This window comes from Saccostrea echinata, unplaced genomic scaffold, assembly GCF_033153115.1.
Source record: "Saccostrea echinata isolate AGI-Se365-2 ecotype Australia unplaced genomic scaffold, CSIRO_AGI_Sech_v1 ptg000006l, whole genome shotgun sequence".
In the NCBI taxonomy this organism is placed as follows: Eukaryota; Metazoa; Mollusca; class Bivalvia; order Ostreida; family Ostreidae; genus Saccostrea; species Saccostrea echinata.
The window spans coordinates 1,554,112-1,568,631 of NW_026889755.1; the positions used below are offsets into that span (position 1 = coordinate 1,554,112).

General features: G+C 34.3%; 1 protein-coding gene across 1 annotated transcript in view; it reads left to right on the forward strand.

Annotated features, from left to right (window-relative positions):
- Positions 1–7,028, forward strand: part of LOC133180136 (uncharacterized) — a 69,463-nt gene extending 62,435 nt beyond the window's left edge. Inside the window, exons 34-37 of the mRNA XM_061314711.1 lie at positions 3,734–3,964; positions 4,230–4,442; positions 6,266–6,403; positions 6,931–7,028. Coding sequence (XP_061170695.1) covers positions 3,734–3,964; positions 4,230–4,442; positions 6,266–6,403; positions 6,931–7,028 — 680 coding nt within the window. The remainder of the gene's footprint in view (positions 1–3,733; positions 3,965–4,229; positions 4,443–6,265; positions 6,404–6,930) is intronic.
- The last annotated feature ends 7,492 nt before the right edge of the window (positions 7,029–14,520 follow it).

Below are 14,520 nucleotides of genomic sequence, written 5' to 3' on the forward strand. Positions count from 1 at the left end.
ATCGACATAAGATTTTAAGCAACCGCAGGAAAGACTTCAAAAAAAAAAAAAAAAAAAAAAAAGAAAGAAAAAATTTCCTGAAAGTTTTACGGTGAGTCTCTGAAGTGTAACGAAATTATGAATTTTATCGACAAATACTACATTTTTTTTAATCTGAAATTTAGGTGCTGATGAGCATAAAAATGAATTTAAGCTTTTATCGGCTATTTCTTCAGTTGTTATTAATAGCATTCGATTCTCCTGCTCTAATACAATATTTTAATACCAAGCATTCTTGATTTCTTTAGTATGTGGAATTTATTTCAATTTTATTTAGATTTAATATTAATGGAAAGAATCTCGAAAATAGCGATTTTTCCTATCAAATAAATTTCCACGCTCTCATTGACACCTTTTTTTCTTCCTGAAATGCATGTCTGAAATTTTAATTTATGCTAGTTACATTTAACTCAACCCACATAGAGATGTTTATTTAATCTTACCTATTATTTTGAATCGCCATATTCGGTCAAACCGAACGCGACATTTTTCATAAATTCGTAAACAAAGTCTCGGCACGGCAGTTCTAATGTATCCTAGGCTCTAGATGATTAACTCCATTTATTCAAAGTATAAACCAACTCAAATTTATTATATTTACAGAAAATCTGCTTTTTATTATACACCAATCGTGTTTCTCAAAACTATTTATTACTGATTACTACATTGGACAACAAACAAAAGGACACGTGCTCTTATATTCCTATTTATTCCTAAACAATATATTTACTACCTACATCTTCATCGGAGTGCGTGGCCTAAGGGTTAGCGCACCTGCCTTTCAATCCAAGGGTTTTGAGTTCGAGCCCAGCTGGAGGAGCATTTTTTTTTTTTTTTTTGGAGGGGGGGGGGCATTTTTCTTCTTTATTACAACCCAAATCTCACGGAAACACTTAAAAAGGTGGAAAGGCCTCTAATTGTTCTCTGAACAATTAGTCTCCTAGTTGATATATGTTTCTGGTGTCAAGTTGTAATAATGGGCAAAGTTTCATCAAAATCGGTGACCATGCGTGACAAAGAAGTTTAAGTGGTTACAGAGAATCGCTATTAAATACCAAACCCATGACGTCATAACTATTGATCAAATATTTGCCGAGTGAAATTAAAGGTGACGAGAATTCATGTAAACAAATATATGAAATGGGATTTTTAAGGCATATAGCGTGAATGTTATGTGTGATTCATAAGGAATTAAAGATTAAGAACGAGGTACGCTGATATATTCTTATCATGTTTTCTTCTAATGAACACTGTCAGTGCTTTGAAATCCCGATCAGCCGTTCCTCTGTCGTTCTATAACAACAAAGATGCAAAAGTTCAACACTACGCCGCATACTTTGAAATATAATTTTTGTTTGTATCGAAAGCTTGTATTCTATTAATAGTACTTGGAAAGTGCTGCTAGAATCGTGTGGTTAACATGAATTGATAAAAATTCCTTGATCGTATGTATAAAATGTATTTAAAAAATTTTGGTAAGGTTTCATGCGAAACTTTGGAATATTTTTTTCTGTGTCAGGAGAGTAGGATTCTAGCAGCACTTTTCATGGCCCAGTGATGTTTTTACATAATTATTTTCACAAAAAGAAATGAATTATCACCGGGGTAGTGTTGAACTTTTCACTTTTTCATTAAGGCAATTTTTCTATTTATAGACGTCACGTGATGACGTCGTAGTGGAGTGCTTCTTTTAGCCTAAGACTCAATGACGTCTATACAATGGATAATAATAGAAAATGTTTATCTATGGTTTTTCCGATTTATCAATGTTACATTTTACGAAAAAAGTCTAAATTCGGCGAAATATGATCTGGGTACTGCCTTAACATACCTGCGCCATTGAAACAATACAAATTAGGAGCAGAGCAAATACAGATCTCTGAAAACATCAGAGAAGGGATCAGGTGCCACAAAGGAGTAAGCATCCCCGGTCAAACCCATTATCATGATCGGGCAAATCGAAAAATCCAGACAAATCAATGTTTAAATAATGGCCTTACAATTACAAGGAAAAACGTCAGTCAGCATTTGACTTAATGATAAACTATATTTCTAAATTTGCTGAAGCCGTCACGGTAGCTGTGTCGGAAGACGCTCTCACCGTGATCGGAATGTTGAGTGTTCGAATCTCGGCCGCGACTGACCTAAGTCGATAAAACATAGGTAGCAACTGTTCCTTCGCCAGGCGCTCGGCAATTTGAAGTGAAAGTTGCGGGTCCTAAAAACGGAGGCCCCGTGTCATGGTAGGCGTTGGCACGAAAAAGAACCCTCACTGCTCAATGGCCCTGAGTGCTGAGTAAAGGTCTAAATTTAAAGCCCTTCATCGGTATTTGGTGACGTCTCTATATGAAAGAAAAATTTTCTAACGGGACGTAAAACAACATACAATCAATCAATCAATGTATTTGCTGACAAGGTCATTATACTGACCATAGATCTTGCAAAACGATGACTTTATACGAGACTGTTAACATCCCTGTTTCCTCAACTTTTTTGTCAATTCGAGGGGTGATTAAAAAGTTCTTTATATTTACAAAACCACTATTCAGATCAGAATGAAATTTGGCACACATATAGTCATTCATGTGCTCTATAAATACTATATGTTATGTAATGCTTTGCTCCATGTTTGTGACGTCACAATGATGAAATGACATCAATAGGTAGGTTACTTCTGACAAAAAAATGATTGACTCAGTCACATTCGAGCAACGATGATGGACTGTAAAGTTTTATAAGTACCTTGGAAATTCCTTTGTAGTAGCATATATATATTTGAACAGAGTTTATAAAGACATAAGACTTGCCAGGAGTTCAATCATTAATTGGATTTATCATTTAAGTGAAGGAAGGGAGATGGTTAAAATGATGTTTGTTCTGTTGCCCAATGAAAGCAAGCTGGGCAAGAGATGTATTCTTAGTTGGGGATTTTGTTATGAAATACCGCCAAGTTACAGTTAGAAAAACAGTTGAATATCTTAATAATATAATTATCAAATTCCTAAAACATCGTTTACTTTAGACTTTAAACGTATCAGATATGATAAAAAGAAGGCGACCCTACTTTATCCACATTGGATAAACGACGTACCCAAGACAGAGGACTCGGGTTGTGATGGTCACCATGCTCATTTTGGGAAAGGATATCCTTATCCACCCCTCCTATTGCCACGATTTGGCCATTTCTGACAAATGGAGTGTTCTTGTTATAAACAATAACTTGCATTGTAAGAAATATAAGACTAAGGAAAAATCTTTTAGTCCCTGTGAACGGAACTCTTCGGAGCATGTCATGTGACCGCCTATATCACGTGATTCGCGGATGCGCAGAAAGGTGGCAGGTGTGCATTTAAATCGAAGAGGACTACTTTAAATATTAAAATGAACACTGAAACCTAATTTTATTTCTTTTATGGAAGTAATTCAGTTAGTCCCGAACTTTTTGATCACCCCTCGTATATTTACTCCAACACTTTCTCTGCACATCAATTTACATACGGTACCCTGTTTTTGAATATTTCAATAAAACCACTGGAAGCTTTGAAATCATATATAGTAAGCTCTTTTACAAAGTAATTTGTTGTACTTGAAAGTCACAATTATAGTGTTGTGCGTGGTAATAATGCGTATGCGATTTGCAGAATAACAAATAAATAGAACAAGTTCATGTAAACGCTTCTTTACTTCATTTAAGATGATTTATCTGCTGGCAAGAATGCCTTCCAGGGTCCAGCTTATGTTAGCGTTTGGCCACAATTCCATGCTGCTGTCAATGCTGTGGATAGAAATAATAATTCTTGTACGACAACTCGAAAGATAGGTTCTGCGACCCCATACAGGGAATCGTGGTGGATGGTGGATCTAGGAGACATCTACAGTGTGTTCAGAATCAGAATTTTATTTAAAGATTATGGGGAGGACTTCGGTAAATAATAAGGATTTTCGTTTTGTCAAAACAATATTCTGAGCAAGAGAGAATAATATGCACTGCTTTGTGACAGCTGACAAATTTTTCAGCATCAATCAGGCCTTACTTCACTGCTGACTACTCTCAATTTGTAATTATGCTAGTTTTTTCTCGAATGTTTTGTTTTTGTCAGATTAAAGCCTGCTTCAAATATTTATTTTGATGTGCTCATAACATTCTTATATTAATATTTCAGTTTAGAGACAAAAGGGCCAATTTGCAGGGTTTTCTCTGTATTTATCTAACTCCTCCAATAAAGATGAAGGGTATATGTGTTACAAAGACGGACCCAAATTGCCTCCCTTAGACTTCACAACAACCTGTATTGGATATGGCCAATACGTCATCTTTTATAACGAAAGATTAGACAACTACACATATCCTGAGGGATACGAATACGTATCTAGCACTAAATTGTGTGAGGTGATAGTGCACGGTACGTTCATAATTCACATGCGGTTTTTTTTTCATTTCCAGTAAAATCTTACTTCAGAAGGTAATAAAGCTAATGTATATATATACATTAATATAAAACTTAACATTTGCTTATGCTACTCGTACTTTATGAAGATGCACGCTTGAAGGAACGGCAGATTATCCAAGATATTTCTGTTGAACAGCTTGATGTTTTAATACCTTTATTACACCCCCGCTCCAAAGGAAAGGGGTTACACTGTTTTACCCTTGTGTGTCTGTCTGTTTGTGTGTCCGTGTGTCTGTCCGTGCCAAATTTTTGTCGCAGTTTTCCAAGCAACTATTCATCACAAACGATCGAAATTTTAGCAGACGCTTTGTTAAGGCATACTATACGATGGGATTCATTTTTGTTCGAATCTGATGTCAATGTTCTGTTTATATGTGCATCTGTCCGTACCAAATGTCCGTCGCAGTTTTCTAAGCACCTACTCATCGCAGATGCTTAAAATATTAGCACATTCTTTCTTTAGGCATGTCCTATGGTGTGATTCATTTTTGTACGAATTCGACGTCAACATGAGAGGGTTTATTCACATCAGAGCAGGGATATTACTAGTTAACATTCGTTCACAGACTTCTTGTTACGAGGGGTGATCAAAAAGTTCGCAAACTATCTCTATATTTACAAAACCACAATTCAGATCAGAATGAAATTTGGCAAACATATAGTCATACACTTGTTCTATAAATAGCAGATGTTATATAATGTTTTGCTCTGTATTTGTGACGTCACAGTGTAAAAATGACGTCAATTTGTAGGTGACTTGTGACAAAAAATTGGTTGACTCAGTCGCACTCAAGCAACGAACGGCTGTAAAGTTTGAAGTATATCTTGGAAATTCCTTTGCAGTAGAATATGATAATTTGTACAAGATGTATGAAGACAAAAAACTTACCAGAAGTTCAATCATTAATTGTATTGATTGTTTTAGTGAACGCAGGGAGATGGTTAAAAATGATGTTTGTTCTGTTGCCAAGAGAAAGCCGGGGAAAAGAAGTGTTCTTAGTTGAGCACTTTGCTATGATAGATCGCCAAGTTACAATTAGAAAAATATTTGGATATTTTCACAATAATTTAACTATGAAATCCCTCAAATATCGTTTACTTTAGACTTTAAACATATGAGATATGAAAAAAAGAAGGCCCCCTTCTTAGATTATATCCACATTGGATAAACGACGCTCCTGAAACAGACGACTCGTGTTGTGATGGTCACCATGCTAATTCTGGGAAGGGATATACTTATCCACCCATCCTATTGCCGAGATTTGACCATTTCTGACAGATGGATTGTTCCTGTTGCAAAAAATAACTTGCATGGTAAAAAATATGACTCGGAAAAATCTTTTAACTTCTGTGAACAGACCGCTATGGAGCATGTCACATGACCTCCTGGATCACGTGATTCGCGCATGAGTAGAATAATGGCGGACGTGCATTAAAATTGAAGAAGATTACTTTAAAATTAATGAACATTGGAACCTCATTTTATTTCTTGTAAGGAAGTAATTCAATTAGTTCGCGAGCTTTTTGATCAACCCTCGTATATCCTTGGTTAAAAAAAAATCAGATCACGAAGCACGCCCTTTCACAAGGTTACCGTGACCTGTCAAACCCCTTTTAGAAAAAAAACCCCTGAAATCTCACATTAAGAGCGATATAATAAAAATTTATCTCGAATATTGGTCAAACTATTGTACATGTAGTAGCATGTATTTGTAGCACGGTGATGTGAAAATACCTCCCATTTTGTAGTTATATGTAGGAAACATGCTTCTTAGGTTGTAAACTTGGTGTTTTCGGGGAAAAATGCGACAAAGAGTGTTCGAAGGGCTGTCGGGACAACAAATGCAACATCATCACAGGGGCATGTCTAGGATGCAAGACAGGATGGATAGGGAATTACTGCCAAACACATTGTAAGAGTTTAAAATTAAAATAATAATAGTTTGAAGATAATAGAACTTTCTGAAAAAAAGTAAAATGCATTGAAACTATTTTAGGGAAATTTAATTTCTATAGGTAAATGAAGGTGCCTTCATTATACAATTATGGACTTTTTAGAAGGGAGGCGTCACCAAGGGCGAAAACCCTAATCAAAACTGGTGATGTTTCCCTTGTAAACAGTCCATAATTGCTTTATTCTCCTGAAGAATCTAAATCATTAAGAATAGATTATACCAGTCAAATCCCTCGTGTTCTCCTACCAGCTGCCCCCATTCCATTTATTCACAATGTCAACAGACAATTTTCAGGTCAACGTTAAAATTTATTTTTACTTATTCCGCATACAAGTTACATAATATATATATATATATATATATATATATATATATATATATATATATATATATATATATATATATATATATATATATATATATATATATATATATATATATATGAGTTATATCTCTCACGACACTTAATTTATTTTCATCTAAAGGGAAACAACACAGTTGTCACCCTGCGCGTAAGGGAGACATCACGAATCGCCTCCCCACACGTTGCTCTAAACTAGTCAGAATGACTGTACAATTTTGAAGGATAATAATGTTTATTATGAAACTGACCTTAATATTCAGTGAAGTGAGTTGAAAGTTCAATTGAAAAGAGATTCATTTTTATTTTTGAAAAATTAACTCTTTAAGCATGTGACTCTGGATATTATGGTGAATACTGCACAAATAAATGTTCATCCAAATGCATAAGTGAATGTAGTCATGTTGATGGAACCTGTATTTGTTCACATGGACTGAGAGGATCGCCCAACTGTACAACAGGTATACGACATAAACTATCATATGCAATTGTCCTCAAAGCTATAAATCTTACTTTATTATTTTGATTTTCATTTCTCTTTCTTTAACAGAATGTCCATCCGGGTTTTATGGACCGAATTGTGGCCATATTTGTAGTCAACACTGTAAGCTTAATCATACGTGCCACAGAATTAATTGAACATGTCCATGCGGATGCAAAGACACATACAGTGGTCTTAGATGTGATATTCCAAGTAACAATTTATTATTTAATAACATAGTTTATTATATAGCTAATAAATAGTCTATAATGAAAAACTACTAAACTACTAAAAGTCTAGATAATTTTAGCTTTCAATATCTTGACGTTTTATTGAACGCTGAGTTTGTATTACGTGAATGAGTTCCGACATTCCGAATACGAGCGTTCAATATCGAACGCCCCGTTGTAAACAAAAAATGTCGTCTTGTCAACCTATCAAAGGCAAATTTATGAGAAGTAGTGGCAGCTAGGTAAGATGTGTTTATTTTCACACTATTTTTCAGGTCAGACTCTAATTTAAATACTGATACTAAAAAAATCTTATTAATTTGAATTATTTAATTGAAATAATTATCATAAATCAATGGGAGATGTTTTAGCTATATAATAAAAGGGTTTACTTATTGAACATATATTGGTGAATATTGGCAATCATTCGCTGTACAAATGCACTCGCAAGCTCGTGCATTTGTACAGCCAACTCGTGCCAATATTCACCAATTGATATAAGTTCAATCAACCTATAATATTTGACCGTCATCTTTGTTTTAATTTACGCACAATTAACAAACTATTTAACTTTCAAATATTAATTCACCGTAAAAGAAACACGATTAGATCCAGAAACTTACATGACAAAAGAAAAGTACATTAGAAAGGGAAGTGGAGGTCGTGTCCTATAGACATAAAGATAATTCAATGATGCGCATTGACTTCGTTTGAATGGAATGATTGATCTTTCTTTTTGGGAGTCTAGGGTTACATAGTAACACGCACCTTTGCAAATAGAAATGAGATGGCAATATTTCTAGCATTTTTTTTTTTTGACATTTTCTTCAACTAGCAAGGCAAATTATGCTGAAATGGAGATTTTATGAAGCTAGGAAAGAGAATGAAAGACTCCTTGCTTCTAACACCTATATATTGCAACGAATATGTACATAATTCTGTATCTATCATTTTTATTGAAGTACTCCACAAGGCTACTACATTTATAAGTATTTAGAGAATACCTGTTCCACGCGTATTCCAATGAGGCATAATGAGAAAATGTTCTCTTTTTTTCTAATGAAATTGGCATGTTATTATGTAACAATAAAAGGTTTATAGGAAAGCTCAAAATGTTTCTTAAAACGGGGAAATTTTATCGCTTCAATGATCATTAAAACACAACACATGAGATGACATTCAAATATTGATTTACTTTAATTATATATAGTATATAATATAATCCTAAGTACAAATTCACTGTTTTGCAAATCGAATATACGAAAAATCAAATGAATCATCAAAAATAGCACTGCTGGCTGCAATTGTCAAGTCTGGAATTTTCAACGTATTTTGCCTGGTTATCATTGCTGCTTTAAAAAGGTATTACATTTTTGACATTCGTTCACATATGTTATGCGTTTGTGTAACATTAAAAAATGTTTTTGGCTATAGTCTGAACTAAAGGTAAGACAAAATTTCCTAATTAAAGGTGTTTTTTCTGTTAATTTTTAACAATCTTATTGTGTGCACAAGAACTGTGGGACTTTTTTTTGAGAAAGAAAAACAACCTTTTTTTCCAGTTATATTCAGATTAACATTCATGATCTCAAAACTGGATTTTCAAATCACGTGACCTTAGATTTTAAGCAACAATCAACAGTCATTCGTGTTGAGAAATGAGTGCATGGAGACCATTATCTACCAAACAAAATTGTATCTGTTCATTCAAACCATGCAGTCATATATTGATATCGTAAAAAAGTTTTCTTTTAGAACAATCAAGTCATAATAACGTGTAGTGAAATTAGCATAATTATCATGTAGTATAAATTAATTTTGCACAGATACATGTAATAACGCCGGGGCACAGCTAGGGCCTCAGCATTTTTCTTTATATTTCGGATGACAAGAGGAAAGAATTGTTTGAATATTATACGCCTGTAGATCAACAATTTGTCAAATTATTATTGCAGCAAAGTCTAAGAGCTTAAATATATTCTTTTTACAAACTTTGATATATATTTGTAATTGTTCTTTAACAGGCGGTGAAAATACATTTAAAGGTGAAAAACGACCAGTCTAGATCTGCTGCAATGCAAACTAATATATATTCATGCGAGTACACTGTATATCCATGTTGTGTAGGTTTAGATTTATTTCAAGACAACCATGTTCTCTCATACTTTGATGTTTGAAGTTGGATAAAGTAAAGTGGATTAAAATTGTTTAAAATCTTTATTTTTATTCGTCTCGAAAACACAAGGCCTATACTAAAAAAAGAAATGAGAATTTAAGAAAAGATAAATTGAACCACTATATATATCTATGTAATGATTTTACTTGATTTTACATCTGCAAGGGTCTTTTAAATTATTTTAGGAAACAAATTGCAAAGATTTTGAAAGGAAAGAGTGCTGGATCACAAAAATATATTTCAAGAACCGAGCTCCATACAAACCAATTGCTAGCAGATGACATCCACGATTACCAGGAAATAGGGAATCAGAAAATAAAACCCATTATTCCAATCTTCAGCTAAAAACATTATGAAATGGATATTAATTTGAATAAAGGATCAAAACTGAAATTACTCATTTTACAATTGTTGCATATATATTATATTTCATGTTAACTAGGTATCTCTTCGATGTATGGAATCGACATTCTCCTTTATAAATCTAAGTCGAACACTGGTACGAAAAGTATTGCATCTAAGACATCTCTGAAACATATAGAAAACAAGTTTGAAATAAATAAATGTCAAAATACAAACTCTAATGCTTACAAGTTAAACAGTATAGTATCCCTTCAAGCCGGGCTAGCTCACATGTATGTATCATATACTATGTTGTGTTATTACTTATTGATTTCACATTTTACACATTCAAGCTATATTTCAACTAGTTTTGTGTGCTATAAAAAAACTCTTTTTAGAACATTTTCATGGCTTATCTTGAAGAATACTAGTATATCTATCGGGTCGACTGATTTTCACGGCTGAAAAATCTTTTTATATACATAAAATAAATTGTTACTGGCGAGAAATATTCGCGAAAAAAGCTAGGTCGCAAAACTTTAAGAGTAGGATTTTACAATATCTAATGTGGAAACTATATTGTTTATATCTGGCGTCATTATACATGTGTACATGTTAGAAAGAAATTGATGAGAAAAAGCGTCGACATAGGAATTATTAGGTGCTTTAAAGAATTATGCAAAGAATTTCATTATTTTAGTCTGTAATTCAATGTTTGTCGATACTGAAGTATTTTTTTTTTCAAGAATTAAACAAGGTTTCCCAGTGCGTGCAATTTTTCATACATGTATTTTTCTTAGTTCTCCCGTGCTTACAATCAAATAACCGTATCTCTTAAGATTAATAATATACTATATATAGAGAGAGAGGTAATTAAAGATGGCGTCTAGTATTGACATTTAGTTTCGATCGGGAGGGGAAAAAAACGGGGTATGTCTTTATTCCGTGTGTGAAATTTGATAATTCACAGATGCAACACTTCATTTAGTTGTTTTTGATGAAATGATATAAAAAATATTCAGTAAAAACTCCACTGATAAAGTTTAAAACCAAAACATTTTGTGCTGTTGTGTGAGATGAACTCATGTCATTTCAAGTTCCAACAATAGTAGTTATAACAAGAAATCCAAAAATTCCAGGAGAAAACTTACCAGCCCATCAGAAAACCAAAACAAAACATCCTGCAAAAGGTTTTTGTCTGCATCGCTCCCAGATCTAAATTTAGCAAATTCTTCTGGCACCCAGGGCAATATGGACAATTTGGAACCCAATCCTGAATTGACCTCTGTATGTTCAAATTCTTTGACTAATGCACCTATATGTGCATCTGTAAGTGCTTCTGTTAGTGCTAGCCAACCAGAAATTTTAATCTACAACCGCAGAGCCCAGTCCCAGTCCCTTTGCCCAAACCCCCCTTATACAACCTGAGAGGCAAACATACAGTCTACCAGGTCTTATATATTCAGCTATGTGTGATCAAAATATCATGAATCAGCTGATCCCTGTATTGGCCAGTGCTATTGCTCCAACCATTGAAAAGGCTGTTCAATCAGCTTTCCAACAGCTGAACTTGAAAATAACTAAACAAGCTGAGGAGATCAAGCATCTGAAACAACAGCTAAAGGAAGCGGACAAAACAAATGCTAATCTCCAAAATCAAATCTGGGAGTAAGAGACATCAGTAGACGAGTTAGAGCAGTACGGTAAGAGGAACACCCTTAGATTTCATAACTGTTCAGTGCCAACTGTTCAAAATGAAACTGGTAATCACTTGGACACTGATGCCATTGTGATCGATCTGTGCAAATCTAAAATGAACATTGATTTAAAGGAGGACGATATTTCCAGATCCCACTCTATCGGTAAACCCAATGCCAACGGGAACATTCAAATTATTTGCAAATTTAAAAACTGGAAAGTGAAAAACAATGTATATTCAGCGAAACGAAAACTCAAAGGCACGTCCCTATTTGTTACAGAAGGCCTCACGAGGTACCGTCAAGGAATAGTTCATGAGTTGTCTAAGACCAAAAAAGCGGAAGTGATAGATTCGTACTGGACGAACGACGGACGCATTTTTGTGAAGGTCGAGGAGATGGGTCCAAAACAACTGATCCGCACCTTTAATGACCTTGACCTTATTGCTCCAGGTTCAGGATCTGAGTATTAAAATGATTATACTTGTGCGGTTCTGTTTTTGTTTTTGGGTTTTTTTTTCCTTTTGGTAGATACAGTTTTTTTTATCTGCTGTTAATGTATTTCCTTATAAAATGCATTCTTAATGCATAAAAAAAATTGCATTCTTAATGTAAGAAAGATTTCGTAAATTATTAATGCATGATATGTTATGAATTGTTTCCCTTATTTTTTTCCCCTGTCTTAATCATGCTGCTCTTACATGTAGCAGTATATGTATCAATGTACATAATTTTTTCAACAAGTATCTGTCAACAGGCCTTTTATTCTGCCTTGCGACTCGTACCATTCTTTTTTGTTTTTGTTTCTTTTTTCTATTTACCGAAACTTTTTCTCAATGATTTTCGTTTTACTTATAATCAAAGGTCAAACAAAAAATTTTGCATGTTTATTTATGATATGTCTCCTTGCGGCTGATTCAAACAACCTCAACACTTCTCTTTAACTCTTGACAATGGGTAATACAACTGAATAATATCGAGCCGCAATTAGACTTTTCTATTGTAAATGCAGACGTACATCAAAATCACTGCTATTTTCTGTACTACGATTTAATAATTTTTTGATTGAGTGTCTGAAGTATATTTTAAAAAAATACCAAATGTTTACTGTCAAAAGGCGCAATAGACGTTATTTATTTTTTGAATTATATGTTACAAATTATGAACTTACTTATATTGTTGTCAGGTGACATAGAGACAAATCCGGGGCCATCTCAAATTACCCAATCCACACTGGACATTTTTCATTTAGATGTAAGGAGTATAAGAAACAAATTTGATAAGTTTCTGAGCATTGTTTAAGATTTTGATATTTTATGTTTCACTGAAACCTATCTCGATGTTAACATTACGCCCATTGAGCAGTGATGGATCTTTTTCGTGCCAGCACCTACTGTGACATATCCTTTAATCCCCATTGACCTACTTGATCACTTAAATCCGTGATCATTTTCGCTTTTATCCTGTACCCTAACCCTAACCCACCTACTGCGACACGGGACCTAGGTTTATACGCTCTCATCCGAAGGACCGGTCTCCACGTACCACAGTTGGATTCGAACCCGCGACGTAAGGATCAACTCCTTACTTCGCGACTCTAGAGCAGACGCTCTAACCACTGCGCCACGCGGGCGACCATTTTAAACGAAGACATTTCCATTGACGGATTCAACTCAATTTTTCGGAAAGATAGGAACTCACATGGGGGCTGTGTAATTATATATGCATCTGACTCGTTGCGCGTTAATAGACGCCCTGATCTTGAACCTTTGAACCTTGAATGTATATGGGTAGAAATCAGCGATCCTACATGCAATATTCTCCTCTGCTGTGTGTATCGTCCTCCTAACTCCGATAATTCATTTTGGAAAAAGTTTGAATGGTCCCTTGAAGAAGCTGTTGATATATCCGATAGAATTTTAATCTTAGGTGACTTAAATGTAAACTTCCTAAATCTCCAAATCACACATGTAGTCAATGAAATTCTCTTAAAATACTCCTTTCAAAACACAGTATGCGACGCAACTAGAGTCACGAAAAAAACGAAATCTCTCATAGACCCAATTCTTGTTAGCGAAAATTTACACGTCGATGTATTGGACTCTGGGACAATAGACGTTGAACACTCTCTCAGCGACCACAAAGGCACATACACCTATCTTAAATCACATACAATACAAAAACAATCATATGATAGGAAAATATGGCTATACAAAAATGCAGATTTTGAAACACTAAACACACTTATACGCAACACAGATTGGAATACGATTATTAATGACGCCAAAGATATAGACCAGGCGGAGAGTAATTTTTCAACGAGTTTTTTAAACCATGTAAAACAATGCATTCCCGAAAAAAACAGTAACTATAAGGCCTAAAGATAAACCCTGGTTTGATTCCGCACTGCGGAAAACAGTTGGTATGCGAAATCGCGCAAGAAATAAAGCCCACAAAACAAAAAGAAACTACGTAACAAATTTTATAATATGAAAAAAAGTAGCGATGGCAAACTATTATAACAATATAGAGACCAATCTTATCGACGCAAGTATCAAAAGTTCAAAAATTTATTTGAAACTATTAAAAGATGTTTTCAAAACCAAGGTCAGGTCCGAAATAGCACCGCCGCAGAACATTACAGAAAATGGCGATGTGCATATTTCATATAGCGATATTGACAAAGTTGCTTCGATTTCGTCGTGACATGATGTCGAACCTGCATTACCAGTTTTTTTATTGTGTAATAGTGTTCTTAATAGTATTGAAATAGTTGAGCAAGACATTA